Raw genomic sequence first — 24,730 nt, 5'->3', positions numbered from 1 at the left:
GAAGCAACCTCAATTTACAGTTTGGGTGCATTATGGTAAATGAATTACCAAAAAGAAACCATTTTTATTCCTAATTATTTCACTCAATTGTATGACACGTATTTTCTACAAACATCTGCTGGGAAAGATCTCTCTTATTTAAAAGAAATGAATTATTTCTTAAGAATTCATATTCTTTCATTAAAAATGAATTAGAGAGCGCACAAAGCTAGAATGCACACAATGCACTATTATTAGGCTGTATTATCTTTAACTGTACCTTGTGTGCACAATATCATTATGTGTACAGTGAGTCGTCTTCGTGTGACGCCGTGATTACCCATGATTAAAAGTAAATAACGTGTCTGTGTGGCTGCTGCTACCACGCCCACAGAAAAGCAGCAAAGACACATGCTGCTCGTAAGTGTGAAACGTGAGCTATTAAAGTGTCACAGTTTGTTTTTGTTTTTTTCTCTTTACCAAGCTGAGTTAACAATCGGCCACACATTCTGAAGGGATGCAAATTTGTAATGAAAATGACTATATGCACAATGAGTCCCCGCCCATTGCTGTTTATCAAAGGGCCTTTGTTGTCCTGAGTAAGAAAGTCATACACAGGAGTCTGAAGTTCACCGCCAGCCAGTCACAAGCACACACTTTGAGCGTTTGAACTCCTAAGGCTGTTCAAATGTTACTTTGACTTTAGTATTTAATGTTCAGAAGTCCAGATATTTACAGTAGGAACAAGTTCTGAGACCAAGTTGGTTGTTGTGAAAGCAATAATTGATAACTGCATAAGACAACTGTGTTTCAAGCTGAACATTTTAAGGAAAGTCTGACGGTAAAAGCATTAAAAGTCCAAAACCTCTTGGCATTGTCGGCTCCGTCATGTTTCAGTACTTATGACCCCCGTACATTTACTTGATGTCAGTTGTCATCAACGCCGTCGCGATCTACAAATTGGCCCTGGAATGGTCCTCCTCACGATTTCATTTTCAGAGTGCGCGCCGCTGCTTGCATGCCACTGGGATTTGTAAACGTGGAATCACAAAGATATCTTTTCTCACACAAAATGTGAAGAATGTGGAAGAAATAATAATCTACCAGATTTCTGCAGGGTGAATATTTAGTTGCTAGGCAACAGTTGTTGGCATTCGACAGGACCCCTCAAGTAAAAGAGATGGTGAAAGGGGCGGCTGGATTGGGGGGTGTGTGTGTGTGTGTGCGTGTGTCTGTTTGTGGCAAAACGGAAACATGAGTGGATCAGAATCAGTTGTATGGACAAAATGGCATTTTCCCCAGGCCTAAAGTGGCCATGCTGTTTTGACAAATTGGCCGCCATGCAGGACAGTTGTGTACCAAAGCAGGGCCGCCGTTATTGCAGATAGCACTTCCCCCCTCTAGCCCTTAACATCCAGTTTATTTATTTTTCAAAATCAGATTTATTATTGAGATAACAGTGATGTTTAATGTACATTGTATCTTAAATATTGCATCCTCGCCAAACTTCCTCAGCAGCACTGGTGAGCTGCTCATGTTCTCTCTCTTACACTGCACACAGTTGTCTGTGTTTTCTTCTTTGTGGTTTTTGTAGCATTACCCGCCTCCTCTTGCCCTCTGGTCAGTGACATGACAGTGACATTGATGCGGGATTTTCTTAACACGGTTTCCCATCCAAGCCCATTTTCCCTGTCAGATTGGTAGTTTGGATATTTATAATCTTGGGGCACCAGCTAATGGTATTTGCAGAGCAAAATCAGTTTAGCGCGTGTTTCCCGTAATGACTTTGACTGCGTGGCATTGCCAGAGGCCCTGTCGCGAATGGTGGAAGGATGGCTCTAATTTGGGCTAATGGGTGACTCAGCCGTCATCATCATGTGTACCTCAGTGGGATGCAGATGGCTGGTGAGCCATGGGTGCAGTGGAGCCACCGTTGCACACAGAACACAACACAATGCATCAAGTCAATGACACATGCAGCCAATGCTGACATTTGTCGAGTCACATCCAGGGAGGGGGAGGATGAAATGAGACTTGCTCAGCTAAAGTTGCACGAAACGCAGAGGGAGAGGTTAATCAGTGGGCAAGCTAATCGAATCATTTGTCATCAGATTAGATTAAAGCGCTGAACCTTCCCTCGGGCAATCATCTAGGGAGATGGCTGCAGATGTGTGAGGCACAGGTATCCAATAGCTGTGAAATGGTGACGCTTAGTAAGTGACTGCTCACATTTGTTCAAACTCAACTTATCCGCACACATGAAAATGGAAACAAGGCGAGCAAATCACCGTGGCAAATGGAAAGCAAGGCGGATGCTAGGCCCGGGATAGCAGGGATGGCTGCTCTTTATGATAAATGCTGGACTGTGTCCAGAGGCATTATCCACCAGCCTCTAGCTACTCTTTCAGAGTATGTCTAGCCACATTTTAATTCACCATGCATATACACTTTATAATGACTACCGTCAGAGAACCATGCCTGACTGCCTTTATCATCCTGTCCCCGGGTGGCGCTTGATGCACAAGTGGCACCCGGTCACGAGGTCACCTAGAAGAATTTGAACCCCATTTTAAAGCCTCCAAAATTGCAATTTGGCTTGGGCCATGTTGAAGATCTGGACGATGTTTGTGGATTACACTAGTGTCTAATGATACAGCCTGTACTTTATTGTCTGTTAGCCTTTAAATGGGAACACAGCTTATAAAATTGGGGTGTGGGGGTTAGGGTTAAGCCCAACCCCCCCACCCGGTCACAAGTTCACACATGAGAATTATACATATATGTATATAGGGTCTATGGTGAGCATTCATAGCTAAGAGGTTGTGTCCTGCCAGATACTGTCATCATTTTTTAATTTTTTTACAAATATTAGCAAAATAAAAAAAGAATTGACAGTGTGTGTGGGGGGGCATCCTCATTAAACCAGCTACTTTGCAAAAACACTGGTGGCAGCAACAATGATGACTGCACACTCAGCATTAAAATGTCCACTGAAAGTGCTGCATTCGCCATATAGGACATTTATAGGCTTAATGAATGCATGCATGTATAAATTATCTTAATTTACATTCGACTTTTTTTTTCTTTTTTTTTTTCTACAGCACAGCCATCTCATTGCAAACGCTCGGTAAAATGTTGCCAGTTTGGAGCAACCGTCCTCTGTCCTATAAAGAAGATATATGCCTCAGTCAGCTCCTAGTTTTATTGAATTATAGTTCAAAAATGATATTTGAACAATTATGCAAACTAGTGTTGAATGCTTCAAATATTTTGTATGTGTTATGGAGCAACAGCATCCTTGAATTTAGCTTGTGGTTGCCATGTGTTGAGCAATTTTCTTCTCTTTTATGTTTAACTATTTTATAAACTTTTTTTTTAATTATGGCTGCTTACAGCCCTGACATGGAGCTTAACAACACAGAAGATGAGGGACCAAAAAGATGTCGCTTAAAAAGAAGCTTGAAAGTCAGAAATCAGCCGAGAAATTGTTGAGCAAACTGAATGAAAGATAAAACCTGCCAAGGTTATTTCTAATCACACGCAGTCCGATTCAAATGAAAAGCTCCTTACAAACTCATTATAATCTCTTTCTATGGTGGAATAGTGGCAATTTAACCAGTACCACAGATCACCAGATCTGGGTCCGGCTTTGCCAACCAAACATGTCCTTGTGGAATCCCCCAACAAGCGGGCGTGCTGCGGTGGAGAGTTTACATTCCTCAGAGTCGGCTAAGCTTTACCGACCTCTGCCCTGCTTAGAGAAAACACACACACACAGGGTTTTATAAACTTGAACTTCCATATTTATGTAACTCATGTGTGTACAAGTGCAATGTGTACACATACATAGCGACATTTAGATTTTCTCTTCCTGCACAGGCCGTCAACAGTACCATTAATCTTCATCGACCACCGGGAAGCTTTCATATTTTGCTTTCTCTCCGGGTAACACTCCACCTCATCTGTACTATCTAACCGCCGTTCCCCCTCATACCTAAGTAACCCTGGCAACAGTGTCAACTTTGCTTCAATGCGGTGTTCGGGTGGGGGGAGGGGAGTCAGTCCCGGAGGAGGGGGGAGCCAGCCAGTTTACAACTGTACAGAGCAGCGTAGTTTGACTCCCCCCACCCCCTGCCCCCTACAGACCCATTATCAGGGTTCTCGGGGTGGCAGCACTGTGAGGGGTCTGTGTGCAACCTGTCAAAGATCACTCACGTGACCCGAGTACATACATGTTGAGGGGGCCTGCGAGGAGCTACCTGGAGTGTGCGGTGTGTATCAGCTGTGTGTGCACTGCTGAAGGAAGGGAAGGAACAGCTGTTTGCACATTCTGCATTTCTTTTTTTTTACACATATTGATTTCAACTGGGCAGCTGGTCCAGGTAAATTAATGTTCCCACAAGTACATTTTCTTTGGTTATATATTTGATTTGGCTGCTAGGACGCAGTTAACTGCTACTCATGTCTGGTATTTTTCAAACAAAGACGGCAACTTTGCACACGGCTACGGCAGGTCGTCCACTTATCAATCTCTGGCGATCCCACTAGTCCCAGCATGTCTCTCAGTGGTAGCGCACTGTCACTGGTGTATGAAAGTCGTAAAATGCTTTATGATAATAGATAAAATTCATGTACAAGTGCAGCAATTTGCCATTTATGACGGCTGCGGTAGCATTGAAAATGCATAATGTGACTTTCTGTTTTCACACAAAGTGATTTTAAATAAAAATGCGTCTCACCTTTTGTCTTGACGGTTGGTGGATGGAAGTTCTTTTTTTATGCTTCATGTTATTTCTTGAGATTTTACATTTGCATGGTTTTCCACGTTTCCATTGTGTTAATGGGACATATTCATGTAACACGTCTTGACAACTCTGCTTTAGGCTACACAACAGTTCACACAGAGCGTTCTCCATCACCCATCCATCAAAACCTTTCACAATGCTGCCACCATTGTGGCGTCTTGCCATGTAGACTAGCAGAGCATCTGACCCTGACCTTCTGCATGTAATACAACCCACTCTACCACTGCTGCACAGCCTCATATCAGTAGAGGATATTGGATCAGATTTTTATGGGGAGGCTTTTTGTGCAGTTGTTGCCGTGTATTTACTCAAAACTCGGTGAAACTTTAAAGCTGCCGAGCAGAAAAAGGGACTTCTTGAACAACAACGATTATAAAACCTCGCGCTCGCTGTATGACGCAAGATGTAAGAGTCGGGAAACAATTACATTAATGCTTTTAAACTGCAGTGCTGCAACAGTGTGCAACGGCCTTGCAGTAAATGCCGCTGTTCATTTGTGGAGCTCGCGGTGGTTTTTATCCTTTCAGAGACTTTGTCGGAGAGATGTCGATCCAGCTCTGCCGTCGATATTGAGGTCACTGTTGGTTGTAACATATGATGCCTCCTTGTAATTGTTCCACCGGGGAAAAAAAATGGCATCTAACAGCATATTACAATTCAAAGACGAGGCGTTTGTGGGATGCTGAAAAGTAACGGTGACAATATGTCAAAAAAGGAACTCAAACGTTAGCTGTAGCCTCGGAAAAATGACCACAGGCTTGAGTCAGTGTCTCTATATTGCAAGTTCTTTCCAATTAAAACATCAGTAACACAGTCTGTACATAACTGCAGAGAGATATAATTGATTGTACAGTATGTTTCACATTATGTTTGGGAGACTACCCGCTTGATAGATTTCCCAGAGCTAGTTAGGTAACGCTAGTCTCATTAGCTTATAATAGAGTGAGGGTACTCTCGCGCTGGAGAAAAGATAATATATCGAGCCGACTAAATGAAACGTCAACAAAACCGCTGCCAAAAAGTGCAGCCCAGTTCAATATGGACACACAACAGAATATTGATGGAAACAGCTGTCTGACAAGTGGCGGGCTGAGGATTTCGTTGTCTTTTGCGAGTCATTAACAGACATTCAGCGCCTCAGTGTCGTCGTCCCCACCATTGACGCCGACTGCCAACAATTGGGGAAATGCTGAATACGCCGCAATTGAGTTGGCCTCGAAGAAAACACAGCGTTCCTCCGCGTGCGTTTGGGATGAAACATTTGTGTGAGCATGTGTGCTTGTGCAGCAGTGGTTTGAGCCCTGTATGCTTGAGTGCACTTGTGAATCCGCACTCCCCCCCCCATGCCCATGCCCATGTCACCCCCAGCTCTGGCTAAGCCACCGGAATCAAATCAAATCAAGTCAGGCTCATTTCTCCCTCCCCCTCCCTCCGAGGAACTATGAAAGCAGCGGTAAACATCCAGTTGAACATTAAAAAAAAAAGCATGACACAGAACACGTACGTGCAGCGTCACACATGTGACAGGTTATGTACATAATGTTCCTACATTTTCTACCCCCTACAATGTCTAGTTCAAAGGACCTGTAGCCCAGTGTGAACATCTTTTTTCTTCACTAGACAACATATAATGAGAAAGCACCATTATGGATCCAGAAGGAGACTCTGAGTCTCTGTGCTGCTGCTGCTGCTGCCGCCGCCGCCGCTGCCGCCGCCACAGTTACCCGTGAGGTCTTTCTCTTTGTTAGTTAAGGAGAAGAGCAGCCACATACGTCCCTTGCTCTCTGCTTGTTAGCCAGCAGTAATGACTAGGCAGTGGGGAGCCAGGCAACCAGGCCAAGGCGCTGGCAGCCCGTTCCTCTCTGCTGGCCCTCAGTTCACCGACAGGAAGGGGAATAGGAGACACCACAGAGGACACATTGGGACGATCAGATTAGACACACTGGAGACAAGGAATGGGGGAGGGGGGGTGGGCGGGAGACTTCTGCTTTTGGACAGACCGAGACCAAACTAGACCATTACTGTCACCCTACTGACACACACCAGCACAAGGGGTCCAGCGAGCGCCCTTCATGCATTAAGTCAGCGCTCGCTGAGCCGATCTCAGATGATTGCGTAACGTGTCCAAAATGTGCGCGTGTGCTTTTCCACATTTGTGTATTCGCAGGGATGTGAGTAAAGTTTCCAAGCTGTTTTCAATTGGAGAACTTCCCAATTGACAGCTTGTTAGCTCAGTAACTTCCAAATTATTATTATTATTATTATTTTTTTCCAAAGGATACAATATTTTAAAAACAAACACATCCTGCTTGTTGTGTTTCGGTGCATGGAAGAAAGAAATTTGCAAATGCACTTCACAGCCCGAGTTGTTTTCGATGAGCTCATGTTTTAGTACTTTGGTCCAGATGGTCCACGGTCACACACACACACTAATTCTTGTCAGATATAATGCATTTCCCATCGCCCAACTGTCACCATAACAATCACAACATCTTAACCTAAACTAACCCCGACACTAAAACCACGTTTTGACCCATAAACGGCCATTTCGGAAACGTGAGGACCAGCCCAAATAGTATTTAGTCATCACAAGGATGTACAAACACGCTCATAAGCCGTGTGCTGTGACAGTGAGATGTTATAGTGTCTGTTAATCGTGTTTACATGACTCGAACATTCAGTCTTTTAGAAGCAGGCACACAAACCATCTGCATTACAAGGCAATATTGCCGCGGTAGCCTATTTGTCAACATGTCTGTCGCATGGGGAAATCAGGGAAAAAGCAGTGGTTATAACTCTAGCGTATGCCGGCATGTGGTAATAAATGTGTGGATTTTGATGTAATGTGGTCACTTATATTCATATTTAATGCACTCCGAGGGCCCATAAATAATGATCAGCATGAGGGACAGAATCTAAAGGACTCAAATGTTATCGACTACATTTGCACCAGCCAGGACTTTGGCTCGCAGAGTTAAAAGATGGCGCTGTCGATGCCGCCTGAGGGCTGAGTTTGCCGTTCGAGGAAGCCTTTCATTGCTCTGCTCGGCTGGTATCGATAGGGCGGATAAGAGGAGCGGTGATAAGGAATGAGTGCGAGAGACAAAGTGGATTTTAGTAGATTACATTAAGTGAAATGTATGGAATGAAGTGTTGCAGTGTGGGCATACCAGAGAACAGAGCTGTTGCTTTGCCTTTTATTAGCATCAATATTTTACAATTTAGTGCCTCAGCCGTGGGCCACTGTCTCTGCGTGTGTTGGATTGCAGATCAAGTGCAACAAGACACACAAACAACGTCTGCAGCAATGGCAAAGCAGATGCTCGCTGTGCACCTCGTTCCCCTGCTTAGTCCACCCACGATGTGTCTCATCTGCTTGGGCCATCGTCCCACCTTCACCTGTCTTTGCTGTCGCTGTTGTTGCCTTCAAGAAGTCTCATCTTTCATCTGGACTGTTGACACAGGCCCTGGTCTGCCAGGCACTGTGGATTCACTTGAATGAAAACTGAGCTGAGCCCAACAGGCAGTGCATTATTGATTATGTTTGTGATGCAACCTTGGCACACAGGGATAACCATCCGGCTTCTCCTCCTTCCCGTGCATAATTTCTGCAGAAATAGGCTCAAATTCTTCACCCCTCGACAGAGAGTTGTGTAATCTGCAAGAGATTTGCAAAAGCTGATAGGAGGAGTTTAAGTCGAGCCCACTCTGTTTACCTACCAGTGCATACTCCGCCTGTTAAAGGTCAGCATTGCCGACTAAGAGAAATACAAACAAAGTCTGTCAAAGGGCCTGAAAGGAAGCGCTCCATTATAAATAGATACCATCAATCAGAGGAACGTCCTTCGCAATCCTGGAGGGAAAAATGTATATTCAGTCTCGAGCAAAGACTGTCAGTCACAGTGTTTTTACTCGACACATGACAGCTGTGCACAGTGGCTGCACGCACACTCGCAGAACAGGAGCTGCGAGCGAGTAAGAGGGTGGAAGCCCAATCGTTGCACCAGGGACTTGAATAAGCAACAAACACGGCACGGAAGATTGATGGACTTCCCCGCTGTCTAGACTGGTGTCAGAACCAATTGTTAAAAGCATTACATTATATAATGGAACATTTGTATCATACTGGTGTATGAAATGCAACATGGCCGACATGTAACGCAGAGTGACAGAGTCTCTGTCCCCACAGGTTCTCTCAGGACTGATCCTTGCAGCTGGAGGTGTTTGTGTGTGCACTTCAATTTGTAGCCTCCCTAGGGCTGTTTCTGGCTTAAACACAGACCTTGTCGGAACTAGTGGTCTTTATGGGGACCAGAAACCTGTCCTACTGAGGCGGAATCTCATTTTCTTAAGGAACTGGTCAGGTTTCAGGCCGGCTTTGAATTGTGGTTGGATTGAGGTTTGTTTTAGGCGTTCGCAGGTTGTGGTTAAGGATCGGGGACAGCTGTCCAAATGAACGCACGTTGGTCCCCTGTCCTAAGAAGACTAGCTGTGTACACCTGTGAGTGTGTGTCAGTGTGTTACTGAATCAAGGATGCAGCTGCTCCCAGTTGGATTACAATGTTCTGCCAGCAGATGAAGTGTTTAGTCTCTCCCCCCCCCTCACTTTTAGCTTTCCCAAAGTCACATTGTGTAAACTCCTGCTATAGCTTCACCAAGTACTAATAAGGCCTCAGTGGTGCCTGCACAGGATAGAGTGCAGGAGCTGAAAGAAATATGCTCATTTGCAGCGAGTGGAGCAGTAGTACAAGGGTAGGATTCTGCTTGTACGTGTGATTGCATCAGCTGAGCATTAGCGCTGCACCGCCACATATTGAGTTTTTGTTCGTTGATATGATTTTGAGCAACAGGTCATGTTTAGTGGCGAGGAGACGGCTTTCTAAGAATTCGTTAATAGGGGTCAGGGAAAGCGGCGTGGCCAGCGTTTCTCTATTATCGTACAGCATGCGGGGACATTTCATCCCTCAGAGGTGAGTTTCGTGTATCTTCCTTTATTGCACTCCAGAGGAATGCAGAGTTGAACCATTTAGGGCCAAACCCGGATGACTACACTAAAAAAGCCCCCGGTTATGAAAAGCCACTGTAGCCTGTAATTGTCAGTTTCATTACGCTAACAACCAATGTCGTATCCGAGTCAGCGGCGAGTCGAGGCTGAAGGGAGTCAATGTCATCAGTCTCGGCAGCAGCAGCAGCAGCAGCAACTCCTCCCTGTTGTTTTCCTCCAACCCCAGAATAAACTCTGCACCCAACAGCTTCAATGGAATCATGTCGGCCAAAGAAAACAAACAAAAAAATGGGTGTCCACTCCCCACACGGCTACACGAAGAATTGTTAACAGGTCACATCAAGTTGACGGAGTGTTCGTGTGTAATGCGATGAGCTTAGAGGGAACACACAATCCCGGATGTAGAGCTAAAGTGGAAGCAGGAAGCGGAAGCTGCAGGATGGGCCTGAAGATCAGTATAGCTTGTGTTTGCATGCACACATTATGATTCTGTGAAGCGACAGCAACAGGTTATTTAAAGAAAGCTTAAAGGCAAAATGGATGAGAAAGTAAAAAAAAAAACGCTAGGGTCCCAACTCAGAAATTGCTTTCCTTAACTCCAGCGATATCGGTCTAATTCGACTGGAATTGCTTAAATCGAAGCCCTTGAATCCCAACTTTGCTGAGTAAGTTCTCATCCGTGTGAGTGAAAATAGTGTTTTAACATTTTCAAACAATCCTGACCCAAAGCAAAGCAATTAAATGGTAAATTCACTACACGCTTACTCGAATCTATTCTAGGCAAGTCCCCGCTGGTTTTGTGTTTAAATGTCAAGTTGTAAAAGGAAAAAAAAAAAAAAAATCTGTTAAGTTGAGGAGGATGAAATGGAGTTAAGAGGGAAAGCAGCAACAAAAAGCGGTGAGTAGTAGTGTGGAGTTGAAAAGAGGACAGCGGCACACGCGCCCGCACAGATACCGTCAGGCAGCAGCAGCAGCACGGCACAAAGACGCCCATCTCAACTGGTTAATTATTAATTTCATATTTCACTTTAATATTTATTCATGCAATTCACCGGTCCATCAGAAGGCCAACACAGACCAAAGCACGCAGCGGTTGCCAATTTCAAGGTTTTATTCCTTCTCACGTGCGTGTCTTTGGAGCGTGTGTGTGTGTGTGTGAGAGGAAACTGTAGCACCTGGAGAAAAACACGGAGCGTGAATTGGACGGAGCCGAGCGTCGAGAGATTTCTTATTTGACGTATTGACCATGAACATCACGTCATTTTCGGCACCGGGCATATGCAGCATCACTACAAGGCCACCCACTCCAAACGCTTTCTGTCTTTCTTTCTTTTTCCTTTTCGTTTTGTTTTTTTTTGGAGCAAATGCTCGGGAAGCTTTGTTGCCGCCCGACGCCTTCCAACGTTGCCGGATATTTCTTCTCACTCGTCTTTGAAAAAAGAAAAACACAAAAAAACCACTGATTTTAAGGCTAAGAGTAGAAGCTGAATAAATTTGTCACTTGTTACTGGTGATGTGTTTTCGCAGTCTGGGGATTTAAGGTCACGGAGGAGAAGTGCTAAAGGTTGAAGACAAGGATGGAAGTAATGTAGCAGAGAGCAATGAATCAGTGGGAGCTGTGTGTTACTGCTGTTTATAGAGCTTCCTCTCTGTATTCGTCAGGACTTGAGCCCCTTTAGGGAACACTCTTCATTCTCTCCCTCTGCCTCTGTGTCTGCAGCCACCATCTTTCTTCTGATTACCACCTCTATAGTACACTTCTTTTTATTTTATTTTTTATTTTTCCTTCGTTGACATTTCTTCCTGGGTGTTCTCTCTGTCTGGGCATTCTTGTGCTGTTTACTTTTTCGACTTTGTTGTTCTCAGTCTTCCTCCTCCTCCTCCTCCTCCTCCTGTGCTGCCATAGCTCTCCTCTCCATCTTTTCACTTCCATAGTCATTGCTTTATATCATTCATGCCTCGGCCTTGGAGAGGGCACTCTTGCCCTGAGCCAGGGTATAATGGAAGTTAACCGCTGACGGTAAATTCTGTCGCAGAAGATGAGTGAGGTCGCTGGTGCTCGGGAGTGGGGTGCACTGCGTATTGTGTTTGAAATGTAACTTATTGCCCAGGAGATGGCCGAGCCCCCTTTTCTCGTCAATCTTTGCTTTTATTGGGAGATCAGGACAATTCCTCTCGCTGTCTTTCTTTGGTGTTCCCTAACCGCTGGCGTCGCCCTCAGACACATTCCTTCTCTGTCTTTTACTCAATGTGGTGCCCTTTCAGATTTTTTGTGGCTACACTTTGTTTTTCGCTGTAATTTTTGATGTCCGAGCACTAGGGATCTAACGATAAACCGCGGTAAAATTCCCGACGGTTAGTACTACCGTTTCAAATTTTAATTATCGTTAAAACCGTGATTGATTACCGCAACTGATTACCGAAAAACTCACAGTGATACTGCTCATTTCCTGGAGAAGCAGCAGCACCTGAACGGCACTCGCTCAGAAGCGGGCGCGCATGCGCAGTTTGCACTGTCTGTCCAGCGACAACACGGCTGAAGCCTCCTGCGCTCCAGAGATTTCCCCCCCGTAAAAAAAAAAAGATCAGAAATCTGGGCATATTTTGTATTTTTAAAGGATGTTGAGGGTAAAATAATTGAAGACAATCAATCCTTGTGCAGAAAATGCAAAAAAAAAAAAACTCCGCGAAGGGGGGTAACAGTTACAATTTGATGAGCCATCTCCGTGACCACTACCCACAACTTTTCAGCGAGTAAGTCAACAAACACGGGATTTCAGAATAATGGGAAACGTAAAACGTTCCTATTTTCTCAATAAAGGAAACCTAAGTTAAGTGTTACCTAACGTTACTCCTGTAAAAATACATGTTATTGGGCGCTATCAGAGAAAGCGAGTAGTGTGTGCAGACGACACGTACCGTAGCAGAGCAAAATGTGTTTGTTTCTGTGTTTTTTTATTTTATTTTTATGCTGTGTACGACTGCTGCTACTTCATTATTGTCCGACACAGAGTGAGGACCTGCTTGTGTGTGTGTGTGTGCGCGCGTGTCAGTCAGATGATAATTAATAATAATAATAATAATCATCATATAATATAAAATATATTTTTTTAAATAAAACTTGGTTAATAGATTTCAGTGTGTGTGCTCAGTACTTTTGGAACATTACCGTGATAATATTGATAACCGTGATAATTTTGGTCACAATAACCGTGATATGAAATTTTCATATCGTTACATCTCTACCGAGCACATAAGTGCTGCATTTTTTCTTTTCTTTTTAACGCAGTCGCGTATCCACGTTTAACCTGAAAATGCTAATTACCTTACACTACGCGTCCGCGACTGCAGCCAACTCTCGCTGAGCCGTTATCACAAAGCGAACATGACCACGTCCAAGTCGTGTTTCAAAGGTCTTGTCTTATTGTTATCCATGTGAAATCCATATTCAGTGGGTATCACATTACTCACACAATATTCAGACGATAAAAATCTCACAATTTAGGTCTGTGTAACTGTAGCTGCTCTCCCCCCCCCCGCTCCTTTTTTTTTAATTTATTATTCCTCTTGATCTTTGCTTCCTCTCAAGCCACCGATTTCCTTCTATTATTCCTACCTTTCAGACCTTTTCGTGTGTCAGTCAGTCATTAAACCATTTTTGAAGTGACTGAATGTAGGTTGGCACCCTCTGTGTCAGGTCACCACAGGCGCCTTCACTCTCCCTCACTGCCCCCACCTCCTCTCCAAGCTTGTCCCTGGCACTCCACACCGTGAAAGGTCAACTGTCACCGGGACTTGTTATGAGGAACTGGAACTGGAACAAGCAGGAAGTGAGAGTGTCTGTGTCTTTGTGTGGATCTGAGCAGCAATATAGCTCAAGTGGCATATGCTGTATAACTCAACCCTTCATCTTCCCCTGTTTCTCAGGAGATTCTATTTCATCATATGAAATAAAAGATAGCACTGATGATAATCTCATTCCTCCCATCGCCATTGTACAGTGTGCTCCAGACGAGCGGCACCGACTCTTCATTTTTCAGCTCACCCGCAGCACACCCTCGGTATTACAGAACCAGTTAATCACCCTCCCCCGACATGAATTTACAGCACCGTCCTTGACCACGTCTGACCTCGGAGGTCCATCCCCACTTGTCAGGTGACATGTCGGGTTGAAGGGTGCTTTTTACCGGTAATCACATATTTCTCCGTCCAATTTAAAAATCACTTTGCGTAAATTACCTCCACAAACAAATTGCCCCACACCCCCACCGTCATGTCTGTGTGTGTGTGTGTGTGTGTGTGTACACACCTATCTTTGTGTCAGTGTGTGAGCACGTGTGCATATTTGAATGTGTGTGCAGGTGTGTTTCCTGTGTCGTCAATGAGTTTTCCATAGAGATAACCTTGAAGGAGAGCCGGTTGTTCTTGACTTTGATACCAAATGAAGTGTGCCACTCTTGGAGTACAAAACCCCTTCTGAAATGTTGGGTTCTCACCATTAGATGTTGACTGTTACATTGGCCTAAAATAACCTTCTACTGACGTCATGCCTACAGTTTTGGGGCTGTGTGTATTTGCTTTCATGTTGCTATTAAGTCAAGTGCAACCACCATATCTGCGCTCTAACATTTGGGCTTGTTGCAGTAACTAAAGGCACCTCTGTGATAAGATCTGACAAAGATAAGCTACAAATGTGAGACCTGCCTGAGCTGACAATTGATTTTTTTTAAATTCACAAATAGCAAGCAAAGCTCCTGTGGCTCTCCAAGGTCTGGTGCTAAGAAAACTCTCTCAATACATTGGAAGATACCTCTGAATTAAAATGGCATCATCACTGTGTCAAAGGTTGCATTCAAGTCTAAAAGAATTTGACTCTCTCCCTCTCCAACTGTTAAAAGCAAGGTCATTAGAGACCTTGAGCAGCGCTGTGCTGTGTAAAGCTCTAAAAATCTGATTGGAATTTCTCAGATCCCTCTCCTGACTCACCATCATTCGGTTTTCTTCGCTTTCCTCACGCTCGTATCCACGCCAGAGTCTCCCTCTCCCCCTCTCACATTCAGCCCAAGTTAATGGATTCCTGCACATTCAGCTTGGAAATGCTGTGAAGTAAACACCAGCTCATGAAATATTCACCACTCTCCTGTGTGTGAGTGTGTGTGTGTGAGAGGGTGTATGTCTGCGTATAAAACACCGGGGGCCACCCAAAAAGCTCAGGGTGTCTCCGCATCTTGGCTCCGAGCCATGCGAGAAAAGGAGAGGCAGCTCTGAGAGTGGGAGCACTTTGCTGCCGAGTCCCGTCAGATGTTCACTGATGTTCAGGATCGCACTGGGAATGCATTTGGACCCGGTTCAGACTTGGTCCAGGGTGATCTGGTACGGGTTTTGAACCCCCAGAGTCCGTCCTGAACGTGTGCTTCGATCCGATCCATTGAGAAATCCCATTCTCATCTGTGGATTTAGGACAATAGTGACCACATTCCTGAGCTGCATGAACACAATCCATCCTCAGGCAGACTGAAGACCGCCTCCTCAGCTGACTTCCTCTAATCAGTACCTCTGGGTCTCTCTCTCTCTCTTTCTGCCACTTGTGCAAACACTTACATAAGTCGCATCTGTGCACTCACACTTGCTAAAAACACAAGTGATCTCATGAGCAGAAAATATGTCAGAGTACTTGAGGTCAGGCGAGGGAAATTTGATCTGATCTCTAAGCATGTGTCCTACACGCTCATTTCGCAGAAGACGCCTGTTAATACCAGGTCTTTTACGGGGGGCCAACGTTTTTGTCGCTGCTTTCTGGAATAAATACGTCGCGATCTGTGTTCACGGTGCCGTCCTCCGCTCTTTGGACCGTTGTCGGCGTCAGTGGAATGTGTCGGCCTACTGTGACCCAGTCTTTGAGAGCGAGTCCAGAGACTGAAAGGTCACTTGACTAAACCCCCACACCAGCTGAGAAAACAACCCGAAGAGCTGTTTAGTGACTATGTAAAGAGGAATAGCTGCGGCGGACAAACATCAGGTTAAAGCATGGAGCGCGATGGCTGTCAATAAGGCTGTTTCTCATGATAGGCAATGCTCAACAAAACATCCCAGCGGGAGATAATGTTGAAAACTGCAGTTCATATTTGTCTTGTTGTCTTTCTGCGAGCTGCCCCATTCATTGTGTGAGTGAGTCTTATCAGAGAATTTCACGTCTCAAACAGGCGGCGACGTGGTTTGAGAACCTAAACTTTTCCATTGTAGGTCACATTCAGCATTATCTGTCTCATAGCTATTTCTACATTCATTACTTACGTGCAGTTTTATCTTAGTGTCTTCCTTTCACTGTTGAAGCGTCCCCTACCTGTTTTCAGACACAAATACAGTATTCACATTATTTCTACCGTCATATTCTACCATCGCCCTCAGAGCTTCATCCTCAGCCTGCAATGGTCATGTGTAATGGAAGCCGCCTTTAGTGGTGGACCTCATTGTGGGTGCTCGCTGCCTGCAGGTCAGAGCCCACTGATGCGTGACCTCTGCCGCGGTCTGAGTCACATCGATTCCCCAGCAGGAACGGGAAGAGGTCGTCTCTGCTGATCCTTCGGGCACCCGTGTGGGTGCTGGGACACTTTGCGACGGCACTGACAGCTTGCCCTGCAGATCCACATGTAGCACGCCAGCCTCGAATGTCTGCCTGACCAGGTGCTGTGAAAGCGGGGGGGGGGGCGAGGCGAGGCGAGGCGAGGCGAAGGGCATGATGTTGAATCATGTTGTCGGTAGCACGCGGTTGAGCAGTAGATTTGGGGGGGTGAACAGTGTGCAGGTGGTTTCCGATGAGAAGAAACAGAAAGGGCAGCTTATTCTTCCCACTTATAAAGCAGGAGGACTGCATGTTCAAGAGAGAGCGGTCACATATTTCATTTTGTCTGGAGTAGCCAAGACCTGGGGTGTTGGATATCATCGCGATGCAGGCGCGAGCGATTCTGCAGTGACGGCACGTAAGCGGGTGCGAACAGATTGCTTAAATATTTTGTTGAAAACGTAGTTCCACCATGTGCGTGAGTATATAAAGAGCTCAGGATATTGAATCGAATCGAAGCACTTACCTGACAAATTGGAATCCAATCGAATCGTTGTGGCCAGTGAAGATGCACAGCTCCAGAAAACAGGAGGCGAGATATGAAACAATTTCTCCAAAATGCCACTGTCAGCTTATCTGTCACAGCCCAACTTTGAAATGATTGTGCCACAGTGGGGGAAATTTTGACATGATTATAATTTCCATTATTTATATAGCCGCCTGTTCATGGCAACTTGAGCGCAGATGTAAGAGGTTTGAGAAAGCGCTGGGCTCACTCTGGGCTTTATCTCTGGAGGAATATTACACTGCCAGATCTTCATCAGTGGAATGAACTGTTTATAGAGTATCATTTTTTTTTTTTCCTTTAATAAAGCCACATTCTGCTGATATGAGACTCCGTCGACGCTGCTCGTTCTTTGAGTTGTAAAACCCGGCTATCTAAAGCTATTGAACGAGGACGCCGCAAATGTGTTTCACTCCTTTGCCACTTAATCAGAACGAAGGCTGTGCTGTTTTGAGGGCATTTTGAAATGAACTGTACTTCTGTGGCTCTCTTCCACTCCACAGGACTTTTGTTTTGGGCCGTAAAAGAAGAAGGCAATGTTTGTCTTCTGTGGGGACTATTCAATTATCTTGTTCTTGTGTTGAGTCACACTAAAGCATTTCAATACAACTTCCTGCTTAGCAAATCTCTTAAACTGCCTGTCCAATATTTGCCACGTCTGCCTCGAGATAACCCTGACAACATCCCCGATGATGACGTCTCAACGTATCGGTGATCTCAGACTTAGCACAGATCCCCTCAAAGCTTAAGTCGCCCGTGCACAGCCGTGTTCTTGAGAAGTAAACAGAAACAGTAAGACTGGTGCAGAAGCCACTTCATATGTTTTTATTGAATTTGTAATATGTAGCTGCATAGGGAGGTTTCACATTCGCTGTTCGACTACAAAAGCCACTGCACAGTTTTTATGATTAGATTTGTTACGCTGTCAATGTGGGGACGTGGATAAACTGGGTTCCTTCACTTTCAAGTATATCACTCACTCACTCACTCATCTTCTTCTGCTTTGTCCTCCACAAGAGGGTTGCGGGGGCACTGGTGCCAATCCCAGCTGACATAGGGCGAAAGGTCACTCTCTCACATTCACACCTATTCACACCTCCAGATTTGCATGTTTTTGGACTGTGTAGAAAACCCACGCACACACACACACACAGGGAGAACATGCAAACTCCATACAGAAAGGCCCTGGTTCCGACCGCATCACAAACCCGGGTCTTCCCGCTGCAAGGGCAAGAGTGCTAACCACTACACCAACCGTGTTGAAGTATATGTGGAACAACAACAAAAAATCCAATTTGGCAGCGGTTCCTTGCCCTACAGTTTCATATTTATCAGTTGTTGTTTGCTGAACACAGGCAGTGTTGTGGCTCAAGAAACACAATGGCAAGAGTTGCTGTCGCCTGCCTTGTAGTAAAGACACAGTATTTCAATAGCTGGTGAAAGTGCTACCCTTTCACAGCTCTCATTTTCCATAATGCAACAACAGCTCAGCACATCCTTGTTCTGCATGAATAAAGAGGAGCCACTGTTGTGTCAACCCAGGTTAGTCACAATAGGAACAGCGACAAGGAAGGAGCGCCTCCGCAGGCGCCGCTAATCCCACATCATTCAATAAGAAATGAAGGAGACGAGTTTCGCTCCTCACTGTTTCAGTGATCTCAGCCGCTGCATTCGGGGGGGGCAGTTTGCGTCAGTGAGGTGTAAACAGTCTGCGCCACCGCAGCGCGGAGAAACCTTTTGTGTCCCACATATCAACTATTCTGCCAAGGTAAACATGACAAGCCACCGCTAACCTACTTATGCCGCGCCAGGCGAACTCCGGCAGGAACACTTCTTTCTGTCTTGGACCAGTCACAGGCTGAAACACCAGAGACACTGCTGCAGCATGTCAGTCAACACCAGCGCCCCCCCCCCCCCCCCCCAACCAAAAAAAAAGTCTACCTTAAGATGCTTGGCATAATCCTAGTGTGCTGTGGTACACAGCAATGAAAGCACACACACACACAGACACACTTAAATGTGTGCACCTGCCAGTCTTCATATTATCATCGCATGACTTGTTCTGAGTTGCGTGGCAGGATTTCGCTCAGGAGTTGACAGCGATGGTTTCTTCCTAAACCCGGCACGCTTCCATTTCTGTTTTCCCCCACTGCTATGAGATGAAGGGAGGTGATGATTCAGGGATTTTTTTTTTTGTTGCTTTCTCCCTCTCGCTCCCCCTCTCTCCCATTGATCTCACTTTATCACCTTGACGTTCCGTCACGTAGGTTACGAGGACAGCAGAGGGTACCCGGGAAGAAGAAAAAGTTCTTGGGGGAGAACTTTGTGGGTAGTCTTCTCTGCAGAAATGCATTAACTATCAGGTTTTAAAATAGTCAGAGAGAAGGTGTGAGAATGTAGTGTGAGGTGTTGAGGAAATAAAAGGTTATTCTAAGAAAAGTATTCTTTTTTTGTGTGTGTGTGTGTGTGTGTGTGTGGTCGCCTGTCTCTGTGTGTGTTTACAAGCGCTTCTGAGACACTTGTGCGTGTGTGTGTGTGTTTGTGTGTAATGCGCGAGTAGAACACCCCGGTCCTGCCTCCGCAGCAGTGCAGCATAGCTCAGGGACTGCATGTCACTTTGTAAATGCAAATTGCTGTGTCATGCTGATCAATCCTGTAGGCTGCTGAGACAGGCTTATGTCAGGACCAGTCAGTAGCATCTTGGCTGTATCTATCATTCTGTCTGACCTGCTCTGTGCCATCCTCTCTCACTCTCCCTCTCTCTCTCTGTCTGTATGGCACTATATGAGGCATGAGTCAGGGTTTGTACGCCTGGCTGGCTCGCTGCCCTGTCCCTCGAATGTTTTCAATTTGCGTCTGTTTAATCAACAGATATAATCTAACGTAAAGTATTTGCAAAACAAATCTCTGTACAGTAAGCGCAACTAAGTCGCCTGTCTGTCTGTCTGTCTGTCTGTCTGTCTCTCTTTCTTCAGGATGCAGCTCTAATAAAAGAAATCCTGCAGGACTGGAAGGAAACAAACAGGAAACAACAATCAGCACGGAAGCCTGGTGGAGGGGAGAAGACACCCATCGGCCCATCAAAACACAGACTTCTCAGCATGCTAGCCATGCTGTAGCACAGAAAGGAAAGGCGTGGAGATCTCTGGAGAAACACCAGCTGCCTTTTATTAAACACTCCAAAGTCCCAAACCCACACATCCTCCTCTCATCCGTCACTCACCATCCCTGCAAAGATGCCGATGCCAAGGTTGATGCTGTGGCACTTGTGGTGACGGGGCACAGAGCGTGTGTGCACACATCCGGCAGGCAGGCCGGCGGGTCGCTGGGTGTACAGGCACACCAAGAGGCTATTTCGGGGTGGCCGTGGTAAAAACCATGCGGCCCTGGGCAGGTTCATGGCGCTGGATTACCCTGGTGCTGTTGGCCTGGGGCACACTCCTCTTCTACATCGGTGGTCACTTGGTGAGGGACAGCGAGCACCCGGAGCGGTCCAGCCGGGAGCTCTCCAAGATCCTGGCAAAGCTAGAACGGCTCAAGCAGCAGAATGAAGACCTGCGGCGCATGGCCGAATCGCTCAGGTAACAATAAAATCCTTTACACTGACCAGTCTACAGTGTTTACATGCACTTATGGACAATACTTAACCATTTTTTTCCCACTAAATCATATCCCAATGTGGCTAAAACCGTACCTGGCTTTCTGAAACCTGACCACTGCACTACACTTAACTCATGTTGTAGTGATGCAGTGGACAGATTCTGTTGTTGACGTTTCTTCTTTTGCACAGCTGTTGCTTAGATATTTCAGCCATATACAGCAAGAAGACTAGATTTGATTTGTTTCCGTCCGCCCAGACATTGTTGCATCAAAGTAAAGCAAACATCCTGTTCCTCTTGAGAAAGTCCAGGAATTAGACTAAGCCTCCAAATGCCTGAACGTAGCAATACGTCGTCCGTGTGACATACAGTTAAACCACAGCTGATCGGTAATGTCAGAGACACGGTATGTGACAGACGGATGGACGGGCTGCCTCACACGTATTCTTTTGGCAGACAATAGCTCATTGTGCAAGCCCATTAACAACACACTGTCTTTCACACATCCGAGCTATGTGTAACCGAGAGACAGATGGTCCTGCTCTTATCTGCACACACTGACATCGCTTCTTCTCGCACACAAACACTGGCTCTGTGCGTCACCGCGAGCATCTCCGTGCGCGAGTGCGCGCGTGCGTGAGCGGGGATCGCAGTCCTCGCGCGTGCCACGTTACCCGGGAACTCGAGCTTCAGATGTTGCCATTGCTGCTCCTCTGTGATATTGTGATTCACTTTGATGCGAGGCCCTCATCAGCTCGCACAAACATAAAAACACGCGCGCTCATATTGCTTCAGACAGCTGGTCCCTGATTAAATCCCTTGCTTTTGTAATTATTCAGATTTGGCGGAAAAACAAAGGTGGAATTCACGAGACAGAAAGAGCGAGCGCAGCTTTCAATCGGCCAGTGTCCAGATGGGTCTCCAACACACTGCATGCTTGTTGCTTGGTTGTTGATCTGGGACCGGGGCCTTCACAGTAGTTTATTGGGGCAGCGCTACAGTGCCTTTCTAAGACTCTGAGCTACAGCTAAGGAACTGGCACAGGAAGCCACGAGCAGGCGAATGGTTTGCAGAGGTTAAGCTTTATAAGCTTTAGACATAGACTGAAGTTGTCTTGTCCTCTGTTCAATTTTGTGTGTGTGCGCGTGAAAGAGAGAGAGAGACAGAGAGAGATACAAGCACAGGGGAGAACTCCACCACTTTTCATTCCGAAGTCTATCTTATCCTTATATTGGAGCCCTAATAGACGCAAAGAGGCAGTTAATGAGCTGCCCATCATTCATGCCACAGCCCCTCCCTACTGTGCCCATCGCCTCCTTATTCTCCATGTTTCACTCCTTCTTCACCTCTCCTCCTCCTCCTCCTCTATGTTCCTCCACTAAACTGCTGACAGAGGCACGGCGCCAAGCCAGACTCCAGGCGGCAGGTTGTCACAGGCTGACTCACTATGTAACAGCTCACTAGCGCACACACTGATCGACGAGCCCGCCGCACGCCCAACGCAGCACAGGGTCCCCGCTCATACATGCGATGCGGATTCAGGCCGCACGTGCGTGCCCGTGAATGTCCTGATACTGTACCAGATGCAGGAGCAGCTCTCTGCGAGCATCCCGCTGACATAAGCTAATAAAGGCCGCTATCCAAAGAACCTAACCTTTGCATTGGAGCATTCATTTTTTATGAGCAGCCTCACAGTGATTTGAACCCATAAACCTAAATTTATTACACCTTTGTGTCGACTTGTTGCGCAGCAGAAACCCACCGCAATGAGGCTGATTTATAGTTTGGAGTAGGCTTTAACTTGGTTAGTGTCACTGCACCAGAGCAGCACTAGATGGATGTATGAGGCATTATCGGGCGTTGTTATGCATTCGTTATATACCTGAAGAGAACTTGTTTACAATAGCTCATTAGGCTCTATGATGGATTGATAGCTGCACTGTGCCCATGAGCAGAGGATATTGATTTTACCGATCACAAATAACACATTTCTGTAGCATCACTGAGACACTAAAGATATTCAGTCACTTAGCTTTTATTGATCATTTTTTGTTACCCTTTTTTGCTGAACTCACCCTAAACTGTAGCATGTAATCGGCGTGTATAATTCAAATATTTATCTTTTGACTTATTTAAATGATAAGCATCGCTTTGCCGGCCTGCAAATTCACTCCGGTGATTCCATCGTTCAGGCCTTTCATGAATGATTTGCGTGACAGACAGCGTGCCAGCCCACCAATCACCCGGCAGCATTAATGAGAGGTGAGCATGAGGTCGAGTTGTTCAGTCTGTCTGGCTCCGCCCTCTCTGCATCTGTCAGTCACCTCAGGCACGACGCCGCGGCTGCCGCTGAGACAATGACACGTGCCAGCCTGATGATGTGACATCGACGGCATCGAGGGGTGAGAGTGACAGCTGGGCTGAGCGATGAGGACCTGATTGATCCCCAAGGCATGCCAACAGAGGAACAGAGGGAGAGGGGTGTGATGCAGAGGAGGAGAAGAAGAGGGGGAACATGATGGATTGCATGAAGACTGAACTAAGTAAAGAGCAGCAAGGAGGAAATGGAAAATGAGGACTCAGGGGAAAGGCAGAGTTGTGGAGACCACAATCACTGCACTTGGATGTTCTGTTTCTTACCTCGGCCCGTTTGGTGCCAGCAAGATGACGTTTGCCGTCGTACAATGCAATCCAAACAAATTGATGGAAGGCAGTGTAGCACACTGTTTCTCCAATCAATGTATTGATTACCACTGTTCCACCACAGTGATGCGAAAACCTTTATTTGCACATGTACGCTAGAGCTGGGGACACGTTTCACACGTCAGCACTAGTTGGGGAGAGTCGGCAAAAAGGCCCGTGTTTGATTCTGGACACAATCGGGTAGACGCTCACTGATGACCGACCCAACTGCAAACACGTTGCCAACAGCTAATGAAAACGAGCAGGTGGAACACAGGAAATAGTGTCTGAAGACAACAGGAAGTAGCAGAAATATCAAAACAATGATGCCAAAAAATCTTTTACCCTTTAAACTGTCGCTCTCGCAGACATGGCCGCTCTCGCGAGAGTACGCTCATGTAGTCTCATGAGATCGCTCATCAGGCGCAGCCGTCAAATGTAGGGATGGGACGATACCACTGATATCACACTCGAGTATCTACTGTTATCGATGTCAGTCCGATACACACATTTGAGACCCTTTATGAACGTATGAAGCTGTTAACAACACAATAGTTCTGAGTCATTTTAAAGACACAATTCTCCAACTGTGTAACAAACAAATAAGCAGCCCAAACGTGACTCAGCGACTTTGCTGATTTTTATTTACATTTTTATCTGTCTGATATCCGATCCAGTGATTTTGACCAGTATCTGACTGATACTGACCGTTACTAGTTCCCATCCCTAGTTAAATGTGTGATCCACAGTCTTTCAGTCGTCGTAAAATAACCTTCTGAAACCAGTCGGTTAGTGTGTTACCAGCTTTACTTGTGATTTAGATCCAGGACAGATAAAGAAGAGGGCAAGATTGATGCAGAGTCTATTGGAATTGTTTTTTAATGGAGCAGGCCATTGACCATTGGACCTTAATTCCTCTCCTCTCTGCCCTTGTGTGCTTTATTGTTTGCTTTTAGCCACGTTAGCTTGTAAAATCCACACCCGGTGCTTTTTGCTGATGTCTAACCCATTTGGTTCCCTGTATTTCAAACTGCAACTGTAGGAGCAGAGGTGTAATTTGGATGTAATGAAGCCACGGTGGTGTGCAAGGTGACGGCGGAGGAACTCATTTATCCTGTAATGGTTTTAACCTGGAGTGCCACCCACCAAACAGATGCTGCGTCCAGGCGACATGAATTTCCATCGACCTGGCCGTCGCTCAGGCTCGGTAAGGGAAGGTCAACCACCGCACAAACAGTGGCCCCTATTGTGGGAGCTGTCTCATGGTCAGGACATCTATGTCAAGTAGGACCGGCTCGCTCTGGCAGTACTGAGGCGTGAAAAGCATGTGAGGCAAGAATCGGTTGTACACGTTAGCGTGGAGACAGCCAAGGAAGGAGATACATTCAAGGACCTCTTTGTTCTTATTATTATTTTCTTCTAATTCCCTACAGGTCTTGAAAACCTCATCTGACCATTAGTAACCAGTTGTCATGGTAATACAAGGCATTTCCACTCATAGTGTGTGCTTTGTACTCCCCGCCGCCACATTCT

At 45.9% G+C, this 24,730-nt stretch overlaps 1 protein-coding gene across 1 annotated transcript in view; it reads left to right on the top strand.

Annotated features, from left to right (window-relative positions):
- Positions 1-24,730, top strand: part of fut8b (fucosyltransferase 8b (alpha (1,6) fucosyltransferase)) — an 86,738-nt gene that overhangs the window by 23,004 nt on the left and 39,004 nt on the right. Inside the window, exon 2 of the mRNA XM_058614174.1 lies at positions 19,892-20,497. Within this exon, the coding sequence (XP_058470157.1) occupies positions 20,295-20,497 (203 nt within the window). The 5' untranslated portion in view covers positions 19,892-20,294. The remainder of the gene's footprint in view (positions 1-19,891; positions 20,498-24,730) is intronic.

Source organism: Solea solea, chromosome 17, assembly GCF_958295425.1.
Source record: "Solea solea chromosome 17, fSolSol10.1, whole genome shotgun sequence".
Classification (NCBI taxonomy): domain Eukaryota; kingdom Metazoa; phylum Chordata; class Actinopteri; order Pleuronectiformes; family Soleidae; genus Solea; species Solea solea.
Note: the sequence above shows the minus strand (reverse complement) of the source record. Positions and strands in the feature narration are given on the sequence as shown.